The following is a 13659-nucleotide window of genomic DNA, read 5'->3' as shown; positions in this document are numbered from 1 at the left end:
TCACAGAGGTCAGACGTTTCTTATAGTTGACCACCAGGTTTGCACACATCTCCACAGGGATTTTGTCCCACTCCTCTTTGCAGATCTTCTCCAAGTCATTAAGGTTTGGAGGCTGATGTTTGGCAACTCGAACCTTCAGCTCCCTCCACAGATTTTCTATGGGATTAAGGTCTGGAGACTGGCTAGGCCACTCCGGGACCTTAATGTGCTTCTTCTTGAGCCACTCCTTTGTTGCCTTGGCCGTGTGTTTTGGGTCATTGTCATGCTGGAATACCCATCCACGACCCATTTTCAATGCCCTGGCTGAGGGAAGGAGGTTCTCACCCAAGATTTGACGGTACATGGCCCCGTCCATCGTCCCTTTGATGCGGTGAAATTGTCCTGTCCCCTTAGCAGAAAATCACCCCCAAAGCATAATGTTTCCACCTCCATGTTTGACGGTGGGGATGGTTTTCTTGAGGTCATAGGCAGCATTCCACCTCCTCCAAACACGGCGAGTTGAGTTGATGCCAAAGAGCTCCATTTTGGTCTCATCTGACCACAACACTTTCACCCAGTTGTCCTCTGAATCATTCAGATTTTCATTGGCAAACTTCAGACAGGCATGTATATGTGCTTTCTTGAGCAGGGGGACCTTGCGCACGCTGCAGGATTTCAGTCCTTCACGGCGTAGTGTGTTACCAATTGTTTTCTTGGTGACTATGGTCCCAGCTGCCTTGACATCATTGACAAGATCCTCCCGTGTAGTTCTGGGCTGATTCCTCACTGTTCTCATGATCATTGCAACTCCACGAGGTGAGATGTTTCATGGAGCCCCAGGCCGAGGGAGATTGACAGTTCTTTTGTGTTTCTTCCATTTGCGAATAATCGCACCAGCTGTTGTCACCTTCTCACCAAGCTGCTTGGCAATGGTCTTGTAGCCCATTCCAGACTTGTGTAGGTCTACAATCTTGTCCCTGACATCCTTGGAGAGCTCTTTGGTCTTGGCCATGGTGGAGAGTTTGGAATCTGATTGATTGATTGCTTCTGTGGACAGGTGTCTTTTATACAGGTAACAAACTGAGATTAGGAGCACTCCCTTTAAGAGTGTGCTCCTAATCTCAGCTCGTTACCTGTATAAAAGACACCTGGGAGCCAGAAATCTTTCTGATTGAGAGTAGGTTAAATACTTATTTCCCTCATTAAAATGCAAATCAATTTGTAACATTTTTGACATGCGTTTTTCTGGATTTTTTTTTTTGTTGTTGTTATTCTGTCTCTCACTGTTCAAATAAACCTACCATTAAAATTATAGACTGATCATTTCTTTGTCAGTGGGCAAATGTACAAAATCAGCAGGGGATCAAATAATTCTTTCCCTCACTGTAGGTAATTCAAATGGTCCAAATTCAAACTGTTGGCTGATTTTATTGTTTTGTGTGTGTGTGTGTGTACAGATAACTCGGATGGAATACGTCCACTCAAAAAACCTCATCTACCGAGACGTCAAGCCAGAAAATTTCCTAATTGGGCGTCAGGGCAGTAAAAAGGAGCACATCATCCACATCATTGACTTTGGTCTTGCAAAAGAATATATCGACCCAGAGACCAAAAAACACATTCCTTACAGAGAACACAAGAGCCTGACTGGCACAGCACGTTACATGTCCATCAACACACATTTAGGAAAAGGTACGCACAGGCACATCCAAACATGTGACATTTTACTCTGAGTGGCTTTATACAGTACATACCACCCATGAGTTTGGTTCACTGAGCTGCAAGAGATCAGCTGGTATATTAAAAACGTACTTTGCTTGATGATTTTTTTTTAAGAGCAAAGTCGGCGGGATGACCTGGAAGCACTCGGCCACATGTTTATGTACTTCTTGCGGGGTAGTCTGCCGTGGCAGGGGCTGAAGGTGAGTGTGACCGGTGGCATTATTTCCCTGACCTTTTATTTCCCGTCTTTCTTGAACAAGTAGTTTTTTTTTCATTAGCTCATTGGGATAAAGACAGAATGACTTTCTCTCCTGTGCAACAGGCAGACACGTTGAAAGAACGTTATCAGAAAATTGGAGACACCAAGCGAAACACTCCCATTGAGGTTCTCTGTGAGAACTTTCCAGGTATGACTGAACCTCCCTCACTGTCATTTGAAGCTTAATTTTAAGATAAACTTGGAGCTCATTTACATAAATGATCGCATGCCTGTTCAAAATTTAACTGCATTTTATGTAAAAGAATGGTGTCCAGTGGGTAATATGAGCTATTATGTTAATGATTTACATTCTAACAACATTCTATAAACGTAACTGCTTAATAATGATGGGAAGTTCAGATCATTTTACTGGCCCGGATCTTTGAATCTCGTTCAGCAAAATGAACGAATCTTTTTCGAGTCATTTCGTTCATTTCAGCAGAATATAATTAAAATGTTGCATGTCAAATTCCCCAACACGTCTAGTACTTATGCAAACGATCACATTTGGAATAAAAAATAAACTATAGGCTAATTAAGCCAAGGCCAAATTATAAGAAACAGAAATGATTCATTAATTGTTTAGCATTAGGTCTTCATGCTGTGGAGTCTGTTCGTTTACCTCACCTCCCGATCCGAGTCGTTCTTTTCACCTTTGTCTCATCTGTTCCCTGGAAACAGAAACAATTAGTTCAGCTCTCAAGTCTTCGGGTTCGAGTCGTTCGTTCATCACGTCACAGCCCCACTGCATTCAGAATATGGGGCTGTGACGTGATGAACGAACGACTTGAACCCAAAGACTCGACAGCTGAGCTAATCATTTCTGTTTCCGGTTCAGAACCTATGGGGATGTTTCAGCACACACGCAGTCAACACAAAATGAACGAATCACTTTCTGAGACATATTGTTCCCGAGTAATATTAAAGATTCGTTCAAAATAAATGAATTGTTCATGATCGACACATCACTACTGCTTAACAGTAAAAATATAACCAAAAATTATGTGTTTTTTATCATCAAAAATTGTATTCAGCAGGCCTAATAATGAAACTCTTCGATAGATGTCACACAGCGGTTGCCTAGAGACAGTCGGATTAATATTGTATGATATGAAAGTCAGACAAATATGATATTAAAGTTATTAATAATGATATTGGTATTGAATGCCAGATCGCAACTCCAATGTCTTTTTTATTATTATTTATTTTTTTTATATGTCTGTAGAGGAGATGGCTACGTATTTGCGCTACGTACGGCGGTTAGATTTCTTTGAGAAGCCAGATTATGAGTATCTAAGGACTCTCTTCACTGAACTATTTGAAAGGAAAGGATATACATTCGACTACACATACGACTGGGTCGGTAGACCGATTGTGAGTATTTCCTGTAAAGGCTTGGCGCTAATAGTAGTTGGTAATCTATGGTTACTTTTGCATTTGTTAATAAAGTGGTAGTATTGGCTTCGATGTTGCATTTCTAGACGGAAGCTGGTCTTATGTGACTTTGTAGTTTGTGAACTTCTCTGAACAGGCCTGAATTTTATTTTGTCTCCTAGCCGACACCAGTCGGGTCAGTTCATGTGGATTCAGGAGCCTCTGCTATCACTAGAGAATCCCACGCCAACAGAGAAAGACCTTCACAACATCAGCCACTGCGGAACCAGGTACATCAGCATCAGTGCTTATGTTTTTGTGTGTGTGTATATGTATGTATGTATGTGTGTGTGTGTGTGTGTGTGTGTGTGTGTGTGTGTATGTGTATGTGTATGTGTATATTTATATATATATATATATATATATATATATATATATATATATATATATATATATATATATACATACATATATACATATATATATATATATATATATGTGTATGTATATATGTGTGTGTGTGTGTGTGTGTGTGTGTATAAATAATCTATCTATATCATTAGAGACTTTGAAGAGAAAATGTTCTTCTGACCAGTTTGGTTGTTTAGCACCATGTTAGGTATGCAATGTATTGAAGGTATAGGCAGAGTTGATGAGAGAGTGAAACAAAGAGCAGTGGAATCAGGAAGATAGCCTTGGAGAGCTAAATTAATTTCCATCCTGGAAAAGCTCCAGCCCCACCCCCTTCCTCCAGCGGCCCCGCTGCATCCTGATTTGCCGCGCTGCCTGGGCTCCATTGGCTGAGCTGGAGTGGTGCTACACTCCGTCTGTCCTGACGTTGCTCTAGCTGATCTCTGACTGCTCCTTAACTACAGCCATCACCCAAGTGCTGTACTTGGGCCTACATTCATGAAGTATCTCAAACTGCTCTTCTAGGATTAGTTCTCCTGACCTTATTACTACTAAAATGCTTTCTGGATATGGTTCCTTCATCTAGACTCAGAAAGCAATAGTGGTGATTCAAGAGAATAAGAGTGAGGAGACAAATGAAACCATGTGCTTTTGCCTTGTGTTCATTCATCACGATCAGCAGCCATCCTCTTGTCTCCATGGGCTTCACGCATATCACGAATGGGAGGACGTTCTGTCCAAACAGACAAAGGCTCCCATTTAAAATCCCCTGCAGTACAGCAGAGCAGCTATGGCCTTGGAATATGCTAACACTACAAGAGCACATGGATGGGTAATGTGTTGTTGTGGACTGATTTTAAGGGACAGCATTACTGGAGCAGTGCTTATTTATTTTTTTTGGGCTTGAGAGAATGGCTGAAAAGGAGAGATGAATCATGCTGAATATTAGCTGCTTGCATACTCATACGTATTTGGAAAGTGCTTTTGAGCTCTTGAGTTGCAGGCGGTCCAGACACATGCCACTAGCTTATGCCTTTTCTGTTCTTTTCAAGTCCGTTAGAGTTATTTTAACCTTTCTGCTTTTCTGTGTGTGTGTGTGTGTGTGTGTGTGTGTGTGTGTTTGCTCTACACTCTCATAATCACATTGCTTGCGTCACATTCACACGTCTAACTCCTCTCTGTCCTGCTGCTGTCCTCCATGTCTGTTTGTTTTGTGCTATGTATGTGCAATGCATGGCCACCTGCATCTCTCTCTCTCTCTCTCTCTCTCTCTCTCTCTCTCTCTCTCCCTCTCTCTCCTTCTCCTTCCTCGCTGTGGTCTTGGTGCTTTGTGCGGGGCAGACGGTCAGCTCGGAGCACAGGGGAGCATGGGACACGCAACCTCATCGGCACACCAACCTGTCTTACCTGAGCTCATATATGGCTTCTGACCGGCATGGGGGCTCTGCACAGGTAAAGCGAGGATCCGCACGCACTGGCCTCACCTCGTCTCTGCCACACCACAGAGCTAAAGCATTGCTGCTTATTTTCTTTTCATTTTTCCCCTTTTCCTTGCAAGTAGCTGAGCAGTAGACTCATTCGTTAGACTTCTCATGACTGTACACCAGTGTTACTCATGAGAGGACTTGCATGGAGTCCACAAATATATGCTGAACATCTACTTTTCAAAACATTAAATATAATCTGTGTAGAATAATAATTGTGGAATATGTAATAAAGGCCAAACGAATGACTAACATCTCTACACCTTTACCCTGGTACAGAATACAAGGACCAATGACTGACTATGTCTTTTTCATCCTGTTATATCAAATAGGTGACTAGCTAGCTAACTACTAAACATCTGAGTGTGTCATCTCTAATAATTTGCATATCAGACTCGTTTGGTTCAAAGCCAAAGAGCCTATTTTGGGACCTCACAACCTGTCACAAAAGATTTTAGTGCTAATTTGCCCAAACTACATAATCAGAATCAGCCATTCAAAAGGAGTTAACCGTTTAACAACCATGCTATCTGAGTTCAGAAGTACTTTCAACTGATTACGTTATGAATATTTCAAGTTTCCTTTTTGTTGACCTTTTTGTTTATATTTGATGATATGTTTCATGTATACTCGCTTCCTAAGATCTCCACAACAAGGAGTAACAGTGCTACTGCAATTTTAAAGCCCCTGGCAATCTGGTTTTGATACGAATAATCTGTTATTTAATATGCAGTTATCAGTGGTAAATTCCAAACATGTACAGTGAGGGAAAAAAGTATTTGATCCCCTGCTGATTTTGTACGTTTGCCCACTGACAAAGAAATGATCAGTCTATAATTTTAATGGTAGGTTTATTTGAACAGTGAGAGACAGAATAACAACAAAAAAAATCCAGAAAAACGCATGTCAAAAATGTTATAAATTGATTTGCATTTTAATGAGGGAAATAAGTATTTGACCCCTCTGCAAAACATGACTTAGTACTTGGTGGCAAAACCCTTGTTGACAATCACAGAGGTCAGACGTTTCTTGTAGTTGGCCACCAGGTTTGCACACATCTCAGGAGGGATTTTGTCCCACTCCTCTTTGCAGATCTTCTCCAAGTCATTAAGGTTTCGAGGCTGACGTTTTGCAACTCGAACCTTCAGCTCCCTCCACAGATTTTCTATGGGATTAAGGTCTGGAGACTGGCTAGGCCACTCCAGGACCTTAATGTGCTTCTTCTTGAGCCACTCCTTTGTTGCCTTGGCCGTGTGTTTTGGGTCATTGTCATGCTGGAATACCCATCCACGACCCATTTTCAATGCCCTGTCTGAGGGAAGGAGGTTCTCACCCAAGATTTGACGGTACATGGCCCCGTCCATCGTCCCTTTGATGCGGTGAAGTTGTCCTGTCCCCTTAGCAGAAAAACACCCCCAAAGCATGTTTCCACCTCCATGTTTGACGGTGGGGATGGTGTTCTTGGGGTCATAGGCAACATTCCTCCTCCTCCAAACACGGCGAGTTGAGTTGATGCCAAAGAGCTCCATTTTGGTCTCATCTGACCACAACACTTTCACCCAGTTGTCCTCTGAATCCTTCAGATGTTCATTGGCAAACTTCAGACGGGCATGTATATGTGCTTTCTTGAGCAGGGGGACCTTGCGGGCGCTGCAGGATTTCAGTCCTTCACGGCATAGTGTGTTACCAATTGTTTTCTTGGTGACTATGGTCCCAGCTGCCTTGACATCATTGACAAGATCATCCCGTGTAGTTCTGGGCTGATTCCTCACTGTTCTCTTGATCACTGCAACTCCACGAGGTGAGATGTTTCATGGAGCCCCAGGCCGAGGGAGATTGACAGTTCTTTTGTGTTTCTTCCATTTGCGAATAATCGCACCAACTGTTGTCACCTTCTCACCAAGCTGCTTGGCAATGGTCTTGTAGCCCATTCCAGACTTGTGTAGGTCTACAATCTTGTCCCTGACATCCTTGGAGAGCTCTTTGGTCTTGGCCATGGTGGAGAGTTTGGAATCTGATTGATTGAGTGCTTCTGTGGACAGGTGTCTTTTATACAGGTAACAAGCTGAGATTAGGAGCACTCCCTTTAAGAGTGTGCTCCTAATCTCAGCTCGTTACCTGTATAAAAGACACCTGGGAGCCAGAAATCTTTCTGATTGAGAGGGGGGTCAAATACTTATTTCCCTCGTTAAAATGCAAATCAATTAATAACATTTTTGACATGCGTTTTTCTGGATTTTTTTTTTGTTGTTATTCTGTCTCTCACTGTTCAAATAAACCTACCATTAAAATTATAGACTGATCATTTCTTTGTCAGTGGGCAAATGTACAAAATCAGCAGGGGATCAAATACTTCTTTCCCTCACTATACACTATATGGCCAAAAGATGACCTGACCTGACCATCACACCCATATGTGCTTGTTGAAAATCCCATTCCAGATTTAGTCCCCCTTTGCTTTTATAATAACCTTCACTCTTCTGGGAAGGCTTTCCACTAGAGTTTGGCGCATGGCTGGGGGATTTGTCCATTCAGCCACAAGAGTATTAGTGTGTTCAGGCCCTGGTGTTGATTAAGGAGGTCTGGAGTGCAGTCAGTGTTCCAGTTTAGTCAAAAGGTGTTCAGTGGGGATGAGGTCAGGGATATGTGAAGGACACTTCAACCGTGGCAAACCATGTCTTCATGGACCTCGCTTTGTGCACAGGGACATCGTCATGCTGGAACATGTTTGGGCCTCTTAGTTCCAGTGAAGAGAAATTGTAATGCTACAACATACAAAGACATTCTACACAATTGTGGCAACAGTTTGAGGAAGATCCACATATGGGTGTGATGGTCAGAGGTTTAACTATGTATGTATATCTCTAACTATAATTTAATTATAGTCAAAATCTACAAAAATGGATGCGTGAGCGAGCATACTGATTGACAGCAGCATCTCCCTGGCAATGTAAACAACGTGTGAACAGTGCTAGTGATGCTGAAGAGCTTCCACATTGCTTTTATTTTTATACTCATGAGTCATTGCGTGGTGCGTTGGTGTATTTTGAATGTATTTCTGGAGGCACTAAAGTAGTATGTCTAAAATTCTAACTAGATGCAGTTATACTCATGGTCACTTAGGCACAAAGATCTGTAGAGGGCAAGTAATTTCTAGGTTCAGTGTTTAGGGTAAATTCTGACTGGTACTTTGTTAGACTGAATGTAGTTGCACCCAATTCAAATCATGCAAAATAAATCTGCAGAAAAATAGAAATTCCCAAAAATGTTATTTATTTATTTTTTAATTACGAGAATGGGTCAAATGAAAACCTTAAAAGTGCAACATAAATTCGAATTGAATTTTTTTTTTTTTTTTTTCCCCCTAAAAGAATCTGAACACTTTATAAGTACTGGACCACTTGTATTGGACAAAATGGAAATTATAACAATATACAAAATATAAATTTAAGAAAAAAAGGATTTTCATTTGAGCAGCAAATGATCAATTGTTCTTTCTTTTCCAGTGGGTGGTAAATTTACACAAGAGGCTTTGTGAAGCTGGCATAGGCTTTAAAAATTTCCTTCATATACACACACACAAGCTTCTTTTTGATTGGACAAAATCTGTGTTGCAGGTGATCAGCTCAACCAACGGGGAGCTGAATGCAGACGACCCTCTGGTAGCTCATTCCAACGCACCAATAACAACGCAGGCAGAAGTGGACGTGGTGGATGAGGCCAAGTGCGTTGTTTTTTTTGTTTGTTTGTTTTTTCCCCTCCTCTACTATATCTGTGCTTCGTCTTTTCCTTGCCTTCTTGCTGTGAAGCTTTTGTCCTCGCAGTCTTCCCATCTTGATTTGGCAGGGTCTTGCTATTTCTCTTTTGTACCACATCATTGCCTTGTATGTGTATTGCATTTCCTATCACCCTCGATATGTTGCATGTATTTTCACTTCACCTGTTTGCGTGTACAGTATTAATCTCTATCTCTCTCTCTACGCTTTCTGTAGCTGCGTGAAAATGCTCAACTTGTGGTGAGTCTCCCTTTCCCTGTACTCATCCCAATTCAGGGACGGGCACACAGGAGGAACGCTAATACTGACCTAGAGAGCTAATGCCTTACATAATACAGCACTATCAAACTGGCTGGACAGGGTGTCTTGTCTCTTAATAGATAACTTTAACAGTATTGATTATTATTTGGTCTTGAGTTAACATTTCCATATTAGGTGTTCTAGAGGCAGCAGCCCAGAAGTCGTCTGACACAATGCCATGTGTCTTTCTCAGCAGCATGTCTTTCTAACGGCCATGTTGTCGTCTTGTGCTTTGTTTTTGTTTTTGTTTTTTTGTGAGTTTTACTTTGTGTGGTTGACGTGACGACCTTCACAAACCCACTAATGTCTTTTCTTGTAAATTTTAATAGATATGGGGTGTGACCTTGACACACAGTTTTCATAATAGTTTTGATCTCTTACCCCCACCCCCCACCCCCCACCAGGTGCTGCTGCTTCTTCAAGCGTAAAAGGAAGAAGAGTTCTCCGAGGCACAAATGAGCCAAAATATTCCTCTCCTTGTTTTCACTGCACTGCTGATGTGAGCCTTTCCATGGAGACGCATTTACAGCTGGAAATTTTCAAGGCCAATACATACAGTACATACAGTGGCCCTGCAAGAATGTTAAGCTTCTTAACAGTCCAGAGGCACCTGGACAGGACTGTCTCCCCTTTGCACTCTCTTATTTTGCCGTTTCATCCTGATACTCCTTTATTTATGTATTTTAATGTTTTTATGGATGTCTGTCCCTATGAGGAGCCAGTTAGTAGAGGACAGTCATGCTGCATTTCTTCCTGAAGGGTTGTATTTTGCTATGAACATTTGTATTTGAACTTTTCCCAAATATTCAACCATTTCAAGGACATTTCTTGCTCTTGTGCTTGGCCGGTTTATTGTTCTTGTTTTCTTTACTTTTCTTATGTCTATTTTCCCCATGCTTTTGGACAGAGAGGAATTTATCGCCTGGTGGTACCTCGACTCAATAGCACAGATTACTTCCACTTCGCTGCAGTTTTCTTTGATAGATTCTGTGCAGTTTGAATATAAATGCCAATTTACTGTATGCATCCTGCCTTACTTACACCCATAAACACATAAGCACTGTGTCGTCACAAAAATAACTCATTTAATGCAGAGTTCAAAACTCCACAACACAATAACAGTCACAATGAAAAGAATGTGTTACACTGAAGACAAATATTATTGCATGTAAAAGTGCAATACATACGTTAGTATGTAAACGCGTATGAATCTCTAAAGGGGTTTTGCATAGATGACTGGCTTGCGAAGGATTTTGTCCCCGAAGACCAAAATCTAAATGAGGAAAAAAGAAAAAAAATTTACTCGATATATTGACGTATTTATCCTGAAGGTATTTGTGGCATGTAAAATGTTTGATTAGGTAACCAAAAGCCATATTTCATGGAACTGTGTATTTAATCGTATTGTAGTTTGCATGATCCAATCCATTGCTTCTCTTAATACATTTACAGCAGGGTGTAAACGAGAAAGCCCAAATCAGTACCACTCATTTTAGCTTCAGCTTGCAAAGCATATTTGCAATGTGCAGTTATATAGAAACCTTCAGCTTTGAAAGTGCAATACCCATTCCCAAAGTCTTAAAGGTTACAATTCTCCATTACCACTTTCTGTTTTTCCCCCATTTTTTTTTTTCTTAGTGTTTTCATATATTTTCAAATTATGGAAGATATAGAAGACTGTTTCCCCACAGATGAGGCCAACAGTTGAAATTTTATAGCAGGTTTATGTATATTTATGGTTTCTGTAACGTGGGTTTGTGCATTTAGAAGGAAGGTGTCGTTCTTTCACATTGTCAGGTCTCTTCTCTCATGTCCCCTGCTGATGATACTGTGTAATGCCTTGAATACAGAGCTGCATACACACTAGTCAGATCATTACCGTTATTATACCTGGGTAAAAATATCAGACCGATAACTTTTATAGGTTCAGACTAGCTCCTATCCTACCTATATTAATGCTGAGATGGACTGCAAGCCTGTCATAACTTGATGTGCGATTTACCTGTAACTAATTATACTGAATCATTATTGGATGTAAAGAGCGTTTGTCTTAATTCCCACGATGCTACAGAGATGTTGGGTATTGGGTAAACAGTGTTCAGGTTCTTTGCACCTTGACATACTTGAGTGTTTAAGAGAAAGCTAAATTAACCTTTCTATTAAATACATTGTTTTCGGGATTAATACATCTATTTTTTTATTTTTTTATTACGTTATATTTCTGCTTTAGTCTTCAAGCTAGCTTTTGTTTGGGTGAATGTTTCTTCATGTGTAATCTAACAAACAGCTGCCTGTTTATAGCATTAATTCTATTGCAGAACTTTTGTACTGTAACTGCTTGCTTTTTGTTTGTTTTGTTTTTTTTATGTTCGGTTTTTGAATATGGATTAATAATTGCGGCCTAAATGATGGACTTTTCTCAGATTTTGCCTTTAAACAAAATGAACATTTATTTTGTATTTAATGAACCATGCCTCAAATGGGAAATTTGTGTGTTTTCTGTGCATTTACAGTGCATATGAGTGTATGTGGTCACTTTATTTGTAATTTTATTGATTGTGAATATTTTTGTTTCATTTATTCGGAGAACACTAAGGTCTCCACGGCACCTCCTGGTGGGGTGAATGACTGGATCTTTGCTTTTCTCCTAAATTAGCCATATATGGTTAAAAAAAAAAAAAAATATATATATATATATATATATATATATATATATATATATATATATATATATATATATATATATATATATATATATATATATATATATATATATATAGGTGTGTGTATAGTATATGTTTAATAATTATTTGTGCATAATCGTTTAAGTTATATCTGTTTGGACATTGACTGAACCAGTGTTGAAATCATTGTATTAGCTGGATGTCTTCATAAACAATCTTAGACTAGGTGACATAGGACCAGATTTCCATTGTGTGTGTTTATTTTAGTCATGTATGGGTGATACTGAAACTGATCATACACTGTTATGCTCAGAATTTGTTTTAGCTTATATTATTATTAATAGAAGCATTTTATCTTTACATTTAAGATTTGATTTGAGTTTTTGTGGGGCAGAAGGATTACAGTAGTGTGACTGTAACTTTGCCTTTGTGCCCCAAGCCAGTATCTGCTTTGAGTCATATAAATACTGGTTCACTGGGGCATTCTGGGAAACTTGTATTTCAACCTGTCTTTTCTTTCTGTGCCACTGGTTCCAGCACCATCCACATCTATCATGATTTGTGTTTTGTCAACGAGTTGACACTTGTTTACGTTTGCTGTTTTAATTCCTGAGTGCAATGTACACTTGTGCTCACGTACAAAACGAATGCCCTACAGAAACGACGGCACGTTTAAAGATCATTCCTTACGATTAATCATCTTTCCTCAAAGCTACAGTCTTAAACCATATGGTCTGGTTCCCTGTACACACATTATGCCTTATTCAAAGAAAAACATTTTTTAATGAAACAACAAGTGACACAAGTCTGGAAACTAAGATAAATGTATCATTGTCTCATGATTAAAAAACGGATTATTTCACATTTAGCTTGAGAGAGAGGCACATTCTCTTGTTTAATCTGCCAACCACAGATATGATGGAACTGAAACCACTAATGATACCACATTGAGATCAGTCAGAACCTGTCCAGTTGTAAATTATGTAAAATACTGAATTGTTTGATGGTCTCATGATGAAAATGAAGTCTATTACAGAGCTGGGTTTTATTTTATCCCTGGTTTGAGCTGTATAAAGCAAGCCTAAACAGATACATGAAAGTTAACTTGAACATTAAGGGATGATGATGATGATGATGATTTTCACAGACAATTTCCCCCCACTATTTCGACTTTGTCTTGGACTAAATGCTGTTAATGAGGATTTCTAACAAGAAGCGTTGTTCATGTACAGTGGTATCAGGGCTTAATGTGTGTCTGGATAAAACAGGCTCCTAAAATGTATTATTAATATTGTGTTACAATGTTGAATGTCATTTCCAAATTTTATCCTTATGCTTTAACTGTGCTAAAGGGCTCCAGTTGTGAAGAATCCATTAGTTTTTGAGATTTAGAGATCACATTTTTGTGTTCGGACAGACAGGCAGCCTCTCTGTGTAATGGCCATTGTTTAGAGGCACAGACAAACACTTTTTATTCCTTCAACCCAGAAGGGTAGCTCAAGTTTGGACCCTTTTTTAATGTAAAATAATAATAATAAAAAAAAATCTCTCTCTTACCCTTCACTCCGTGTCTGAGTCTTTTTGTATTTGAGAGTCAGATGAATTTAACTTTGCTGCCTAAAAAACTGCATTATATTAAGACAGTCATTCACACGTGATATAAAAGTGTT

General features: G+C 39.8%; 1 protein-coding gene across 4 annotated transcripts in view; it reads left to right on the top strand.

The window, feature by feature from the left end:
* Window positions 1-13552, top strand: part of LOC108274686 (casein kinase I) — a 36962-nt gene extending 23410 nt beyond the window's left edge. Inside the window, exons 6-14 of one of the 4 annotated variants that reach the window (XM_017484932.3) lie at window positions 1437-1671; window positions 1816-1901; window positions 2024-2108; window positions 3186-3334; window positions 3517-3624; window positions 5087-5197; window positions 8847-8953; window positions 9222-9245; window positions 9710-13552. In XM_017484932.3, coding sequence (XP_017340421.1) covers window positions 1437-1671; window positions 1816-1901; window positions 2024-2108; window positions 3186-3334; window positions 3517-3624; window positions 5087-5197; window positions 8847-8953; window positions 9222-9245; window positions 9710-9764 — 960 coding nt within the window. In that variant the 3' untranslated portion in view covers window positions 9765-13552. The remainder of the gene's footprint in view (window positions 1-1436; window positions 1672-1815; window positions 1902-2023; window positions 2109-3185; window positions 3335-3516; window positions 3625-5086; window positions 5198-8846; window positions 8954-9221; window positions 9246-9709) is intronic. The other 3 variants (XM_017484934.3, XM_017484933.3, XM_017484935.3) reach the window with 3 other exon arrangements.
* The last annotated feature ends 107 nt before the right edge of the window (window positions 13553-13659 follow it).

The sequence above is a fragment of the Ictalurus punctatus genome, chromosome 14, assembly GCF_001660625.3.
Source record: "Ictalurus punctatus breed USDA103 chromosome 14, Coco_2.0, whole genome shotgun sequence".
NCBI lineage: Eukaryota > Metazoa > Chordata > Actinopteri > Siluriformes > Ictaluridae > Ictalurus > Ictalurus punctatus.
The sequence above is the reverse complement of the archived record's forward strand: the minus strand, read 5'-3'. Positions and strand labels throughout refer to the sequence as shown.